The sequence below is a fragment of the Salmo salar genome, chromosome 14 (assembly GCF_965601325.2).
Source record: "Salmo salar chromosome 14, fSalSal1, whole genome shotgun sequence".
Classification (NCBI taxonomy): Eukaryota; Metazoa; Chordata; class Actinopteri; order Salmoniformes; family Salmonidae; genus Salmo; species Salmo salar.
This window is the reverse complement of record NC_138304.1, coordinates 6437683-6454622: the sequence shown is the minus strand read 5'-3', so window position 1 is coordinate 6454622 and position 16940 is coordinate 6437683. Positions and strand designations below refer to the sequence as shown.

The 16940-nt window shown below is 42.1% G+C and overlaps 1 protein-coding gene across 4 annotated transcripts in view; it reads left to right on the top strand.

Annotated features, from left to right (window-relative positions):
• The first annotated feature begins 15 nt into the window (after positions 1-15).
• LOC106568668 (uncharacterized) overlaps positions 16-16940 on the top strand; it is a 30337-nt gene continuing 13412 nt past the window's right edge. The window contains exons 1-7 of one of the 4 annotated variants that reach the window (XM_082960704.1): positions 16-185; positions 690-735; positions 1185-1259; positions 12203-13043; positions 13321-13636; positions 13999-14186; positions 14301-14449. In XM_082960704.1, coding sequence (XP_082816830.1) covers positions 12245-13043; positions 13321-13636; positions 13999-14186; positions 14301-14449 — 1452 coding nt within the window. In that variant the 5' untranslated portion in view covers positions 16-185; positions 690-735; positions 1185-1259; positions 12203-12244. Of the gene's footprint in view, positions 186-685; positions 736-1184; positions 1260-12202; positions 13044-13320; positions 13637-13998; positions 14187-14300; positions 14450-16940 lie in introns of all 4 variants that reach the window. The other 3 variants (XM_082960702.1, XM_082960703.1, XM_014139192.3) reach the window with 3 other exon arrangements.

The following is a 16940-nucleotide window of genomic DNA, read 5'->3' as shown; positions in this document are numbered from 1 at the left end:
GGCAAAGCCATCAACAGAACAAGACCAAAAAGTTGCATGCTGGGAAGATGGGCGACACTGAGGACGCAAACGTCGTTAGTAACGTGGACTGAGAGGACGGGGAACCGAGTCGTTCTTGCGGCAAATGACATCAATCGTGTTCCAAGTGTAGATGCGTCCAAGCTACCAGAGTAAAGTCTCCCTTGGTCAGTGTGAATATACACCAACCCATGTCCACTGCTGCTGGGCACAGCGTGTCAAATTGAATTCCTAGCAGTATAGCTAGTTAGCGCAACTATAGTACCTTAGATAGATTGCAAACGACGGTATCATTGCATGGACGGCCACGACCAATAAGTTAGAGTATTATGCCATTATTCCCTTTTAAGTGAAATGGTCAATATAGATTGTCAAGGTTTTCACTGACGGGCTGGTAGTCACTCCTATGTTTGATAGCTAACACTGCTGCTAACGTTAATTCGTCACCGGATTAGATAGTTAGCTAACTAGTTAATTTACGTAGCTAGCTAAATTATCTAACAGTAGACGTCCCATCAAGTCCCCTAGAAGGCAAGGCCTTTAATGGGCTACCAAGCGAAATATCCCTTTGATAAAACTGCGTTAATAACTAGCTAGCTACTACTGAGTTTTGTGGTAAATTATTGGGAGTGTCACTGTCAGATTAAATGTTATTGTTCCCTGCTAGATAGAACCACCACCACCGATCTGGATATCCCTCTTCTGCGTTGACATCATGTAAGTATGTTCATCAATGGGTGATTGGCATGCCATTGTATCAATAGTTAGCTACTCTAGCTAGATACCTTGTTTATCCAGTGCTTTTTATATTAAGCCATACGATGGTAATGTAGCTAGCTGTAGCCGACCTAACTAATGGCCTCTGACAGCATCCCCGGATTTTGTGTTAAACGCTCTACAACAAAGATTTCTTAGTGTCCAACAAGCTTTCTCTGCCCTTAACCTTGTTCTGAACACCTCCAAAACAAAGGTCATGTGGTTTGGTAAGAAGAAGGTGTGATTACTAGCTCCTGAGGGTTTAGCGCTTGAGGTAGTCACCTCATACAAGTACTTGGGAGTATGGCTAGAGAGCACACTGTCCTTCTCTCAGCACATATCAAAGCTGCAGGCTAAGGTTAAATCTAGACTTGGTTTACTCTATTGTAATCGCTCCTCTTTCACCCCAGCTGCCAAACTAACCCTGATTCAGATGACCATCCTACCCATGCTAGATTATGGAGACGTAATATATAGATCGTCAGGTAAGGGTGCTCTTGAGCGGATAGATGTTCTTTACCATTCAGCCATCAGATTTGCCACCAATGCTCCTCATAGGACACATCACTGCACTCTATACACCTCTGTAAACTGGTCATCTCTGTATACCCATCGCAAGACCCACTGGTTGATGCTTATTTATAAAACCCTCTTAGGCCTCACTCCCCCCTATCTGAGAGATTTACTGCAGCCCTCATCCTCCACATACAACACCCGTTCTGCCAGTCACATTCTGTTAAAGGTCCCCAAAGCACACACATCCCTGGGTCGCCTCTTTTCAGCTCGCTGCAGCTAGCGACTGGAACAAGCTGCAACAAACACTCAAACTGGACAGTTATCTCCATCTCTTCATTCAAAGACTCAATCATGGACACTCTTACTGACAGTTGTGGCTGCTTTGCATGATGTATTGTTGTCTTTACCTTCTTGCCCTTTGTGCTGTTGTCTTTGCCCAACTATATTTGTACCCTGTTTTGTGTTGCTACCATGTTGTGTTTCTACATGCTGTGTTGTCATGTTGTGTTGCTACATGCTGTGTTGTCATGTGTTGCTGCAATGCTATGTTTTCGTCTTAGGGCTCTCTTTATATAATGTTGTCTCTCTTGTCGTGATGTATGTTTTGTCCCATATTTTTATTTTATTTATTTTTATTTTTAATCCCAGCCCCCATCCCCGCAGGAGGCCTTTTGCCTTTTGGTAGGCCATCATTGTAAATAAGAATTTGTTCATAACTGACTTGCCTAGTTAAATAAAGGTGAAATAAAATAAATAAGGTAGCTGAAAATGTTCCTGGCCCTAGTGAGTGTGTGTGTAGTGAACAACAATAATGGAATCGGTAGTTTGCCTTCAAAGTAAAGGTCCCCCATTTGAAACTGATGCAAACAGAGACAAATAGTGAAAACATGCCACAATTGTACTAGTTAATCCTAAACAAGGTTGGAATTAGGCTTGGGTGGTAACTGGGGTATTTGGAAAAAGCCACGTGATGGCTTTTCAATACTGTTGAAGCTATTTCTTTGAAGTTTTTTAATACATTTGAATATTTTTTTGTTACTTTTTATTAAGCAAATACCTGCAGTCAACTTGTGCAATATGTTAGGTGATGAAGGACATTGCGTTCTTCATTTCACTTGTTATTATTCTGAACAAAAATATGAATGCAACATGCAACAATTTCAAAGATTTTACTGAGTTACAGTTCATATGTGACCCGTTTCAGGAAACTAGGCATATGTTGCGGGTCACTACTTCACGTCTCGAACATGTAAACGTTTATGTGTCTTAATAACTTACTTGTATGCCGTCTGTAAATATGAATAAAATTGTTAAATTATGAGCCTAGTTGGTTAAGCCACAGAAAAAGACAGCAACCTTTCCGCTAGCCATGATTGACTGAGAATGAGTGGGCTGGACATGCAGAGAGATTGGATTGGTCTGCCATATAGCACGCTTCCGTCTATTTGAGCTGGTCAGTATGGGTTGGTAATCCTGTCTAACGCAGCTTTAAAAAAAAAAGTATCGCGTAGTAAAACTGCACAAGTGTTGCTCTCCACTTTCTGGAGGACCGAGTTCAGTGGAATTCGAGTATGATAGCTAAGTAGATGCAGAAAAGTGGTTTCATTTCAAGTTAAAGTGTACTGTTAGCTAGCTCGCTAGCTAACGTTAGCTGGCTCGCTAGCTAACGTTAGCATTTTTTTTATTAGCTAACGTTACGTGTATGATTTTATTATTCATATCTCAGAGCTATGGGTCTCAACCACAAAATACACATTTGTTATCAATAGCTATTTCTAATTTAACGTTATAGTAATACTTCAATATTTTGGGTAATATCTTTCTTACCCAGAGTCAGACGACCTCGTAAACATTTTTGTCTCTGCATGCAGTTTGAAGGAAGTTGAAGGTAGCATATCGTTAGCTTACCACAATGGTGGAAGTCTATGGGTATCTACTAGCCAGCTCCTCCAAAAAGCAGGTTAATAGACCTAACTCCTCCAAAGCTGGGTGGTTAGCACTTTACTCTAAGTATTCTTTACAAGTCTATATGAAATTATAATATTTATATTTGTTTGTCTGAACTTTTTTTTTTTTTATTATAACTATTTGTCTCATCCGCTGTGATGTGGGCTGGCTCAAGGATAGGCCGTGCATGAGTGTCAACACAGCTTCACAGTTTCTATCGTGTTTGCTAGATATCAAGTAAGCAAAGTGTGAGAAGACATCAACGATAAACCCTACAGAAGAAGAGTTTATCAACAGACTGTCATTGCTCGTCCAAAGCAATATTTTTTCTCGCAGCAATGACTGTGAAGATTGTTAACACTGCTGGAAGTATTTTCAAGCTACTGTTACTAGCTAGCTTACGTAGCTATGTGTGATGAGACTTGTTTTACATCGATGGACTACCATCACTTGTCCAATATTGAGAATGGTTTGTGGGTGTGCTCTAAAAACGTGCAATTACAAACCAAGGAAGTGGTTGGCTATAATCTTTAACAAACTTCCATTGCATTTTCATAGCTGATTTTGAAAAGGCTTTTGATAAAGTACAACTGGAGTTTATATATAAAGGCCTAGAATATTTCAATTTTGGGGAATCTCTTATAAAATGGGTAAAAGATATGTGTAGTAACCCTAGGTGTAAAATAGTAAATAATGGCTACATCTCAGAAAGTTTTAAACTATCTAGAGGAGTAAAACAAGGTTGTCCACTATCGGCATATTTATTTATTATTGCCATCGAAATGTTAGCTGTTAACCTGTCTGGGCCAGTGGAATCGCGTCGCGCTAAATGCAAAACCTCATAAATGCTATAACTTCAATTTCTCAAACATATGACTATTTTACACCGTTTTATAGATACACTTCTCCTGAATCGAACCACGTTGTCCGATTTCAAAAAGGCTTTACAGAAAAAGCAAAACATTAGATTATGTCAGCAGAGTACCCAGCCAGAAATAATCACACAGCCATTTTCAAAGCAACTAGCATGCATCACAAATACCCAAAACACAGCTAAATGCAGCACTAACCTTTGACAACCTTCATCAGATGACACTCCTAGGACATCATGTTACACAACACATGCATTTTTTGTTCGATAAAGTTCATATTTATGTATAAAAACAGCATTTTACATCGGCGCATGATGTTCAGAAAATCTTTTCCCTCAAATGCTTCCGATGATCAGCGCTACAATTTACAAAATTACTATTCGAAAACATTGTTAAAATGTAATATTGTCATTCAAAGACTTATAGATTAACATGTCTTGAATGCCATCTCTTTGCCAGATTTAAAAATAACTTTACTGGGAAATCACACTTTGCAATAAACGACGTGGTATGCCCAGAAAAGAAGTCTATGTTGGAGCCATCTTGGAACGATCAACCATAAAAAATACTATTGTAAATAATCCCTTACCTTTGATTATCTTTATCAGAAGGCACTTCTAGGAGTCCCAGGTCCATAACAAATGTAGTTTTGTTTAAAAAAAGTTAATAATTTATGTCCCAATAGTGTTAGCGCGCTCCAAAGGCTAGTAAAAATGTACCGTGTGCGTCTGACTTGTCGTCAGGAATGAGCAAAAAATATATATTTAAGTTCGTTCAAACATGTCAAACGTTGTATAACATAAATCTTTAGGGGCTTTTTCAACCAGGGCTTCAATAATATTCCATTGGGACGGTTGCATTGTCTTTCAAAACGTTTCGAAAAGGGAGAGTACCCATGGGCGCCGACGTCACAATGGTAATGGCCCATCCCCTGTGACCAAGGTAAACATCCTCTCTTTCAGTCAATTTTGATGTTAGGAGGCTCAAACCACTTTGTAAAGACTGGGGACATCTAGTGGAAGCCATAGGAAGTGAATGAATTGCAAGCCCCTGTGTGAATGAATGGCAAATATTTGAAGTGATATCCACACATCAGATTTCAGTTTCCTGTCAGGATTTGTCTCAGGGTTTTGACTGCCATATGAGTTCTGTTATACTCACAGACACCATTCAAACAGTTTTAGAAACTTTAGGGTGTTTTCTATCCAAATCAAACAATTATATGCATATTGTAGTTACTGGGCAGGAGTAGTAACCAGATTAAATCGGGTACGTTTTTTTTATCCGGCTGTGCAAATACTGCCCCCTAGCCCTAACAGGTTAAGATTAGATCAAACAATAATATTAAGGGATTAGAAATCCGTGGCTTAAAAACTAAGGTGTCATTGTACACCGATGATTCATGTTTTCTTTTAAAACCACAATTGGAGTCTCTCCACGGCCTCATAGAGGATCTAGATACTTTTGCTATCCTCTCTGGATTAAAACCAAATTATGTTAAAATCAAATTACGTATTGGATCACTAAAAAATGCCAATTTTACATTACCATGTAGTTTACCAATTAAATGGTCTGACGGAGATGTGGACATACTCGGTATACAAATCCCAAAAGAAAGAAATGATCTCACTCCAATACATTTTTATAGAAAGTTTGCAAAAATAGATAAGATATTGCTACCATGGAAAGGAAAATACCTGTCTATTTGTGGAAAAATCACCCTGATTAACTCTTTAGTCATATCACAGTTTACCTATTTGCTTATGGTTTTGCCTACACCTAGTGACCTGCTTTTTAAATTATATGAACAAAAAATATTCAATTTTATTTGGAACAGCAAGCCAGGTAAAATTAAAAGGGACTATTTATATAACGAAAATGAATTCGGAGGGCAGAAATGATTAAATATTAAAGCATTAGACCTCTCACTAAAGGCATCAGTCATACCAAAGTTATACTTAAATCGAAACTGGTTTTCTAGTAAATTGGTACGAATGTCTCATCCTATGTTCAAGAAGGGCCTTTTTCCCTTTATGCAGATTACACCTGCCCACTTTCGGTTGTTTGAAAAGGAAATAATCTCCAAAATATCTTTATTTTTTAAACAAGCCTTAGAAAGTTGGTTGCAATTTCAGTTTAATCCACCTGAAAAGACAGAACAAATAATACAACAAATATTGTGGTTAAATTCAAATATAGTAATTGATTAAAAAAATTGTACTCTTCGAAGAAATGTTTAAAAAATGTATAATTTTAGTGAATGATATTATAAATAGGACTGGTGGAGTGATGTCACACATACAGCTAACACATACATATGGAAATGTCTGCTCTACCCAAAATTACAACCAATTAATTGCGGCATTACCACAAAAATGGAAGAAGCAAGTAGAAGGGGAAAAAAGTAAGGAACTTGTATGTTGGCCCTGTATTAAAGAACATAAATGGTTAAAGAAAAGTATGATAAATAAAAGCATATACCAATTTCATTTAAGGACCAAAAAACTGACAGCTGTGCCATATAAATTGCAAAATAGTTGGGAAGAGATTTTCGATGTACCCATTCCATGGCACAAGGTTTATGAATTGATACGCAAAACAACGCCGGATTCAAAACTTCACATTTTTCAATTCAAATTACTATACAAAATTCTTGCAACTAATAGAATGTATCCCCTAATATATATATATATAAAACAATCTTCCCAGCTCTGCAGATTCTGCTGTGAGGAGGCAGTCGTTAGATCATTTATTTTGGTATTGTCCATATGTAGCTCGTTTTTGGTCACAGGTCCATGAATGGCTGAAGAATTGCAACATTTGCCTAGAACTAATGCTGCAGATAGCAATACTGGGTGATTTGACAAGCCATAGTCAATCAATAATAGAATAATTATTTTAGCAAAAATGTTTAATTTACAATCTGTAGAAGCTATGAGAATAGAAAGGTTCAATTGTTTTGTGAAGCATCACAGCGGAAAAATATATGACAAATAGAAATCCGAAATGGATGCTGTTGAGAGATAGATGGGAGGGGTTGAATGGAGCTGAAGGGTGGGACTAATAACAAGATAAACAATGTAAAACATACGGGGTCTGTAAAATGTATATAGGTTCAGAACTTTTTGTGAAATAGCACAGTTACAAATAGAAATCAAACTGGATGGACATCAGAAATATAGGAAAGACTAAAAACAAACAAAAAATAACTATTGTAAAATCGACTGTCTAAAATGTGTATAAGATGAATAAATTTAAGGTAAAAGCCGAAGTGTTTATTAGTTTACTCCAATTGGGGGATCAGTGGTAGGGTTTGCGGGGAATAATAATAAAGGTATATTCTTTAAAAATGTATGTATGTCAAATCAAATCAAATTTATTTATATAGCCCTTCGTACATCAGCTGATATCTCAAAGTGCTGTACAGAAACCCAGCCTAAAACCCCAAACAGCAAGCAATGCATGTGAAAGAAGCACGGTGGCTAGGAAAAACTCCCTAGGAAAAACTCCCTAGAAAAGCCAAAAACCTAGGAAGAAACCTAGAGAGGAACCAGGCTATGAGGGGTGGCCAGTTCTCTTCTGGCTGTGCCGGGTGGATATTATAACAGAACATGGTCAAGATGTTAAAATGTTCATAAATGACCAGCATGGTCGAATAATAATAATCATAGTAGTTGTCGAGGGTGCAACAAGCACGTCCGGTGAACAGGTCAGGGTTCCATAGCCGCAGGCAGAACAGTTGAAACTGGAGCAGCAGCATGGCCAGGTGGACTGGGGACAGCAAGGAGTCATCATGCCAGGTAGTCCTGAGGCATGGTCCTAGGGCTCAGGTCCTCCGAGAGAAAGAAAGAAAGAGAGAAAGAGAGAATTAGAGAGAGCATATTTAAATTCACACGGGACACCGGATAAGACAAGAGAAACACTCCAGATGTAACAGACTGACCCTAGTCCCCCGACACATAAACTACTGCAGCATAAATACTGGAGGCTGAGACAGGAGGGATCAGAAGACACTGTGGCCCCATCCGATGATACCCCCGGACAGGGCCAAACAGGCAGGATATAACCCCACCCACTTTGCCAAAGCACAGCCCCCACACCACTAGAGGGATGTCTCCAACCACCAACTTACCGTCCTAAGACAAGGCCGAGTATAGCCCACAAAAATCTCCGCCACGGCACAACCCAAAGGGGGGGGGGGCCTCCATCCCAGACAGGAAGACCACGTCAGTGACTCAACCCACTCAAGTGACGCACCCCTCCCATGGACGGCATGGAAGAACACCAGTAAGCCAGTGACTCAGCCCCTGTAATAGGGTTAGAGGCAGAGAATCCCAGTGGAGAGAGGGGAACCGGCAAGGCAGAGACAGCAAGGGCGGTTCGTTGCTCCAGCCTTTCCATTCACCTTCACACTCCTGGGCCAGACTATACTCAATCATAGGACCTACTGAAGAGATAAGTCTTCAGTAAAGACTTAAAGGTTGAGACTGAGTCTGCGTCTCTCACATGGGTAGGCAGACCATTCCATAAAAATGGAGCTCTATAGGAGAAAGCCCTACCTCCAGCCGTTTGCTTAGAAATTCTAGGGACAATTAGGAGGCCTGCGTCTTGTGACCGTAGCGTACGTGTAGGTATGTACGGCAGGACCAAATCGGAAAGATAGGTAGGATGTAATGCTTTGTAGGTTAGCAGTAAAACCTTGAAATCAGTCTTCAATATTCCCAGGTAAGAAGTTTTAGGTTGTAGTTATTATAGGAATTATAGGACTATTTCTCTCTATACGATTTGTATTTCATATACCTTTGACTATTGGATGTTCTTATAGGCACTTTAGTATTGCCAGTGTAACAGTATAGCTTCCGTCCCTCTCCTCGCTCCTACCTGGGCTCGAACCAGGAACACATCGACAACAGCCACCCTCGAAGCAGCGTTACCCATGTAGAGCAAGGGGAACAACTACTCCAAGTCTCAGAGCAAGTGACGTTTGAAATGCTATTAGCGCGCACCCGCTAACTAGCTAGCCATTTCACATCGGTTACACCAGCCTAATCTTGGGAGTTGATAGCCTTGAAGTCATAAACAGCGCAATGCATTGCGAAGAGCTACTGGCAAAACGCACTAAAGTGCTGTTTGAATGAATGCTTACGAGCCTGCTGGTGCCTACCACCGCTCAGTCAGACTGCTCTATCAAATATCAAATCATAGACTTAATTATAATATAATAAACACACCGAAATACGAGCCTTGGGTCATTAATATGGTCGAATCCAGAAACTATAATCTCGAAAACAAAAGTTTTTTCCTTCAGTGAAATACGGAACCGTTCCGTATTTTATCTAACAGGTGGCATCCCTAAGTCTAAATATTCCCGTTATATTGACAACCTTCAATGTTATGTCATAATTACGTAAAATTCTGGCAAATTAGTTCGCAACGAGCCAGGCGGTCCAAACTGTTGCATATACCCTGACTCTGCGTGCAATGAACGCAAGAGCAGTGACACAATTTCATGTTAGCAGGCAATATTAACTAAATATGCAGGTTTAAAAATATATACTTGTGTATTGATTTTAAAGAAAGGCATTGATGTTTATGGTTAGGTACATTGGTGCAACGACAGTGTTTTTTTCGCAAATGCGCTTGTTAAATCATCACCCGTTTGTCGAAGTAGGCTGTGATTCGATGAGAAATTAACAGGAACCGCATCGATTATATGCAACGTAGGACACGTTAGATAAACTAGTAATATCATCAACCATGTGTAGTTAACTAGTGACTATGTTAAGATTGATAGTTTTTTTTCTAAGATAAGTTTAATGCTAGCTAGCAACTTACCTTGGCTTCTTGCTGCCCTAGCGTAACAGGTAGTCAGCCTGCCATGCAGGCTCCTCGTGGAGTGCAATGTAAGGCAGGTGGTTAGAGCGTTGGACTAGTAACCAGAAGGTTGCAAAAACGAATCCCCCCTGAACAAGGCAGTTAACCCCCGTTCCTAGGCCGTCATTGAAAATAAGAATGTGTTCTTAATCTGACTTAAATAAAGGTGTAAAAAAAAAATCTGCAAATCGGTGGCCAAAAATACCGATTGCCGATTGTTATGAAAACTTTAGATCAGCCCTAATTAATCGGCCATTCTGATTAATCTGTCGACCTCTACTCCAGAGATGTTTGATCGGGTTCAAGTCTGGGCTTTGGCTGGGCCACTCAAGATCATTCAGAGACTTGTCCCGAAGGCACCCCTGCGTGTTCTTGGCTGTGTGCTTAGGGTTGTTGTCCTGTTGGAAGGTCAACCTTCGCCCCAGTCTGAGGTCCTGAGCACTCTAGAGCAGGTTTTCATCAAGGATCTCTCTGTACTTTGTTCTGTTCATTTTTGCCTCAATCCTGACTAGTCTTCCAGTCCCTGCTGCTGAGAAACATCCCTTCATTATGATGCTGCCACCACCATGTTTCAACGTAGGGATGGTGCCAGGTTTCCTCCAGATGTGACAGTTGGCACTCTGGCCAAAGAGTTCAATCTTGATTTCATCAGACCAGAGAATCTTGTTTTTCATGGACTGAGAGTCCTTTAGGTGCCTTTTGGCAAACTCCAAGCGGGCTGTAGTGGCTTCCGTCTGGCCACTCTACTGTAAATGCCTGATTGGGGTGCTGCAAAGATGGTTGTCCTTCTGGAAGGTTCTCCCATCTCCACAGAGAACTCTGGAGCGCTGTCAGAGTGACCATTCGGTTCTTAGTCACCTCCCTGACCAGCTCTAGGAAGTGTGTTGGTGGTTCCTAACTTCTTCCATTTTTAAGAATAATGGAGGCCACTCTGTTCTTGGGGACCTTCAAGGCTGCAGAAATTCCACAGATCTGTGTCTTGACACAATCCTGTCTCGGAGCTCTACAGACCATTCATTCACTCTTATGGCTTGGTTTTTGCTCTGACATGCACTGTCAAATGTGGGACCTTATATACTGTAGACAGGTGTGTGCCTTTCCAAATCATGTCCAATCAATTGAATTTACCACAGGTGGTCTCCAATCAAGTTGTAGAAACATGATCAATGTAAACAGGATGCAACTGAGCTCAATTTCGAGTCACATAGCAAAGGGTCTGAATACTTATGTACATAAGGTGTGTTTTTTTTATATATGTATAAATTAGCAAAAATTCCTAAAAACCTGTTTTTGCTTTTTTGTTATTGGGTGTTTTGTGTAGATTGATGAACATTTTAGTATTTTAAAAAAAATCAATTTTAGAATAAGCCTGTAACGTAACAAAATGTGGCGAAAAGTCAAGGGGTCTGAATACTAACTTAAAAACATTTAATAAATAAAGATCTTTAGGGTTACGGTATATTTTGGAGTGTTATACATTTTCATAAACAATGTGGGATGGCAGTGTCACTTCTGACATCTAATGTTTTGCTTTTGCTGTAAAGCCTTTTTTGAAATCGGACAATGTGGTTAGATAAAGTAGAGTCTTTGCTTTCAAATGGTGTAAAATAGTCATATGTTTGAGAAATTGAAATTATAGCATTTTTAAGGTTTTTCGTATTTCGCGCCAGGAACTACCATTGGATATTGGTGAGGCCTTCCGCTAGCGGAACGCCTGTCCATAACATTTTTTAAGACTATAAGTTACTAACCACCCAGCTTTGGACTAGTTGGGTCTATTTCCCTGCTTTTGAGAGGAGCTGGCTAGTAGATACATTTTACATTTTAGTCATTTAGCAGACGCTCTTATCCAGAGCGACTTACAGTAGTGAGTGCATACATTTCATTTCAGCATTTTTTTTTTGTACTGGCCCCCTGTGGGAATCGAACCCACAACCCTGGCGTTGCACACACCATGCTCTACCAGAAATTGCATTAAGTTAACGATATACTACCTTCAACCTCCTTCAAACTGCACACAGACAAAAAAATGGTATACATGAGTTGGTCTGACTCTGGTTAAGTAGGAAATTACCCAAAATACTAAAGTATCCCAATTTCACCCCTAGTGTGTACATGTACTTTGTGATCCTCCAGGGATTCTCACACATTCTAAACTGGAGTGTGTTTTATTTAGCCTATTTGTTTTCCTCTCTCTGTCCCTTCCTCTCTCCTTGTAGGTGTAGTGTGCAGTGCCCCAGCGGTGGACTAACCCATATACTATGCTGTGGCTGCACTCCGGCCTGGGCCTCCTGAGCTGCGGCAGCATCATCATCCCCTCGCCCCTCTGCCCACGACACGCCCATCGCCCTAGTGTCCTTGCCCTCGCCGGCATGCACGCTGCCCGCCTGTACAGCTCAGGAGGTCGGGGAGGAGGAGGGGGAAAGCCAGGTCGCCGGCCGGGCCTGGGGGGTAGAGGGCTGCCCATGCTGGAGAACCACCACCCCCACCACGTGCACACTCCAACCCCCAGCTACCCGCCCCTCTACCAGGGGCGCCCTGACCCTCATCGGGGGCCCCACTTCCACAGTCACCACCACCAGCAGCACTACCACCCGCACCTGGCCCCCCCTCCTCTGCCTCCCCCCATGCCCCTGTACGCCCAGCTGCACCACCACGCCACTGTTGGCGCTGCTGGCAACAAGAAGAAGACGTGGAACTTCATCCACGAGAAGATGAGCTACGACACCTTCTTCACCATGAAGCGGCTGATAGAGCGCTCGCATCGGGGCGACGAGGTGCTGCGCTGGGTGACGCAGAACCCGGGCAAGATCTCGCACAACCACTACCCCATCGCCCTGCAGAAGATTGGCCAGCTACTACATGCCGGGGCTGCAGGAGGGGGCGGTGGTGACTCAGAGGCAGCCCTGGTTCCCAGAGCCGGTGGAGGAGTGGAGAACGAAGGCAGACAGATCCTGGAGCACCAGGACTTCCAGACGCTGTGCAACGCCATCGTGAGCGACTGTGTCAAGTTCGACAACTTCAGCATCGTCAACTGCCTGTACGCTGTGGCTGCACTAGGTGAGGCTAGGTGGTCGCATGGAGGCAGTTTGAAGTAATATTGCTAGTGCAGGTTAATCATCGTTTTTATGCATTTGATATTATGAATGAGACATGAACATAGTGAAATGGCAATTACTACTTTAAATGCTAATTACTGGTTTATACGTGTATTCAATTGTTTTCTTATGGATATGAAAGGAATTATTGTACATAACCCTGATATATAAAACGGACTATATTCCTTATAAAGAAATTAAGTAAACCAAATAAACCTTGAACTTCCCATCTCCTCTAGGCCTTCCCAGCGACTCGCAGGTGGTGCAGGTGCTGGAGGCAGAGTCACAGTCGCGGCTGGACCAGTTCAACCAGAAGGATGTCTCCATGGTGTTCAGCTCCAGCATGAAGCTGCACCCCAGCAGCCAGCACCCCCTGACCGAGGCCTGCCTCGCAGGCTTGGAGAAGAACCTGGAGCGGGAGCGCCACCCGCAGACCCTCTTTCTGCTACTCTCCTACTACCGGCTCAAGTGGCACTCGCTGCAACCCACTGACACTACGACGGCCGGGAACGTTGCCAATGTACGCCCCAACCCAGAGCAGCTTCTGGCCAACAGGTAGGTTTGGTATGATGGTTAATTACCCGTTTAGGGTAATATAGACAAATGTATACAACTTTACATGTTATATTTGGTTCTCTTGTTTGTAAGAGGTCCATTCATAATTCATTACTAGCCATCCAAGTAGAGGCAATGCAGGGTTATGAAGTACAACTGGGTTGCTTTCGATAGGAAATCAATGGAGACAATGTGATATACAGCTAAAACCGGAAGTGACTTTTTCGCAGTAGGTTATGAGAATTAGGTTAAGGTTAGGGCTAGTTAAAATGCTCTCTTAACCAGCTACGAAAATTCACTTCCACTTGTAGCTGTACTCCATTTAGTAACAACCACCATTGTCCCGCTCAACCTACCAACAGGAAGATCCTGCGACTGGTCAAACACACTCTGGCTAGCGTAAGTGGTGTGCGCGACCAGGAGATGGCGCTGCTGGACGAGATGCTGGCTGTGTGTGCACGTGAAGCTAACAACAAGAGCCTAGAGCTCATCTTCAGCTCGCACCTCTTCTACCAGAACAGGCAGGAGAGGTTTGTGTACAGCCTGGCTGGTGAGTTTTCCTTTCCTCCCTTCCCCTCCTCTGCCATTATCTGGCAGCTGTTTAATCTGTCTTTCTACATATTTCTATAATTTCCAAGATAACGGTCTGCTCTTTTCTCGATAGAGGAATTGCCTGAAAAAGTGGACAGCATAACCCCATTCACCATGGCCCTCATTGCCAAATACATTGCCCGCCACCGGCTCAGAGAGACTCGACTTCTTGACACAATCGCTGATTTTCTGGTCAAAAAGGGCGAATACCTGGACAGCAAGGTAGCTGGCCACTCATCTCTAGAAAATCTCTGTCATACATTTAAACTACTGTTGAGCAACTCCGGTGTTGCGACTGTGGCCATACTCTATCTGTTTATTGCTGCTTATTATTGGGCATACATTTTTTTTATGAATGGCTATTATTACACCTGAAATGTTGGTTATTTACTGGATGGGGGTTTGAAATAATTTCACTATTCGAGTAGTAACATATATTTTTGTCCGATATCCGGATTCTTGCTAAATACATGTTTTTTTAACTTGTGTTTTTAATCTGAGCACTGCTGCATGAGGGAGAGAGGCTGCCACTGCCGAGGGGCTGGTGTGTGCGGGGGCGAGCAGACCGAGAGAGAGATGCAGTAGCCACGGAAACTATAACCAAGACTAGCTAAATTGTAGCAGTCCCAATGTTATTTATCATCCCATATAACAGTGCCTGTCGTGACTGGAGTAGCCCAGAGAAGCTAAGCTAGCTAGGCTAATTTAGGCTTTCTCCCCAACCCCATTCAGATAAAACAACAGCCAACCTGTTAGTTGCTCATTGTAGCCTACTCCTTCTCATTTCGCCAACTTTTAATTCCCTCATTTTATTCCATCTTGCATTGCATTAGTGAACTTTCACTCCACTTGCTACACACTCAGCCTCTTTAACGCTTTCATTTACCAACATGAACAATCTACAGATGTGAAGGCTACCGGCCTTTTTATGGGGCGCACGTCATAGAAACTACATGGAAAAGATAGTTGTTTTATTAAATTAATAATTTGAATGTAATTTGTATGTTATCAATGCACAACTATAGATTTCTTACATACTCATAATTATTATTATTATTATTATTGTGGGGCTTGCGAAACAAGAGTCCCCGCTTAAATCTTATACATACTTGTTATTATTCTTTAGCATTCAACTCCTCTTACACCGTTTAAGCTAGAAATGCCGTTGACATTTTAAAACGTGTAGACTGGTCTGGATTGAGTTGTTTGTATCCAAGTTTTTAAAGTTTTTTTCCTTTTTGCCCATCTTCATTCACTTTCATGGGACTTTTTTCAACATTCTAAATGGTCCCCATTGTGACATCACTTCCAACATTACATTCCCTGTAAATGCAAATTTTGACACAAATCAGCTACTTCAACCACTTTGCCAACAACTTAGACAAGTTAGAACACTCTGCTTTTCAAATCTGTTAGCGGAACAAAAATATCTGCTACGGATCTAACGATACTGCTGTTACAGTAACACATTTTTTTACCAACTTTTTCCAAACTGCTGTTTTTGACCACCCCCAACAAGTCAGAAACTTAGGGCATATACAATCTTCTTCTACTTCTTTGCGTTTCAAATCGAAAACAGACCACACAACTACTTTCCACAACCACACAACTACTGACCACAACTACTGAACAAAACAACTACTGACCACAACCATTGACAACAACCACACACTACTAACTACAACTATTGACCATGACCACTGAACCACACAACTACTGAACCACAACCACACAACTACAGACCACAACCACACAACTACAGACTGCACAACTACAGACCACACAACTACTGACCACACAACTACTGACCTCAAATACTGAACCAAACAACTACTGACCACAACCACATGACTACTGACCTCACAACAACTGACCCACACAACTGATCACAAACACAACTACTGACAACAACCACTGACCATGACCACACACCTACTGACCACACGACTACTGGCCACAACTACTGAACAAAACAACCACTGACCACACACCTACTGACCACACGACTACTGACCACACGACTACTGGCCACACGACTACTGGCCAAAACAACCACTGACCACACACCTACTGACCACACACCTACTGACCACATGACTACTGGCCACACGACTACTGGCCACACGACTACTGACCACACGACTACTGGCCACACGACCACTGACCACACACCTACTGACCACACGACTACTGACCACAGGACTACTGACCACAGGACTACTGACCACACGACTACTGACCACACGACTACTGACCACAGGACTACTGACCACAACTACTGAACAAAACAACTTCAGACCACAACCATTGACAACAACCACACACTACTAACTACAACTATTGACCATGACCACTGAACCACATAACTACTGACCACACAACTACTGACCACACGACTACTGACCACACAACTACTGACCACACGACTACTGACCAAAACAACCACTGGCCACACACCTACTGGCCACACAACTACTGTCCGCACAACTACTGACCACAACCACACAACTACTGACCACACGACTACTGACCACACGACTACTGACCACAACTACTGAACAAAACAACCACTGACCACACGACTACTGGCCACACACCTACTGACCACACACCTACTGACCACACGACTACTGGCCACACGACTACTGGCCACACGACTACTGGCCACACGACTACTGACCACTGGCCACACGACTACTGACCACAGGACTAC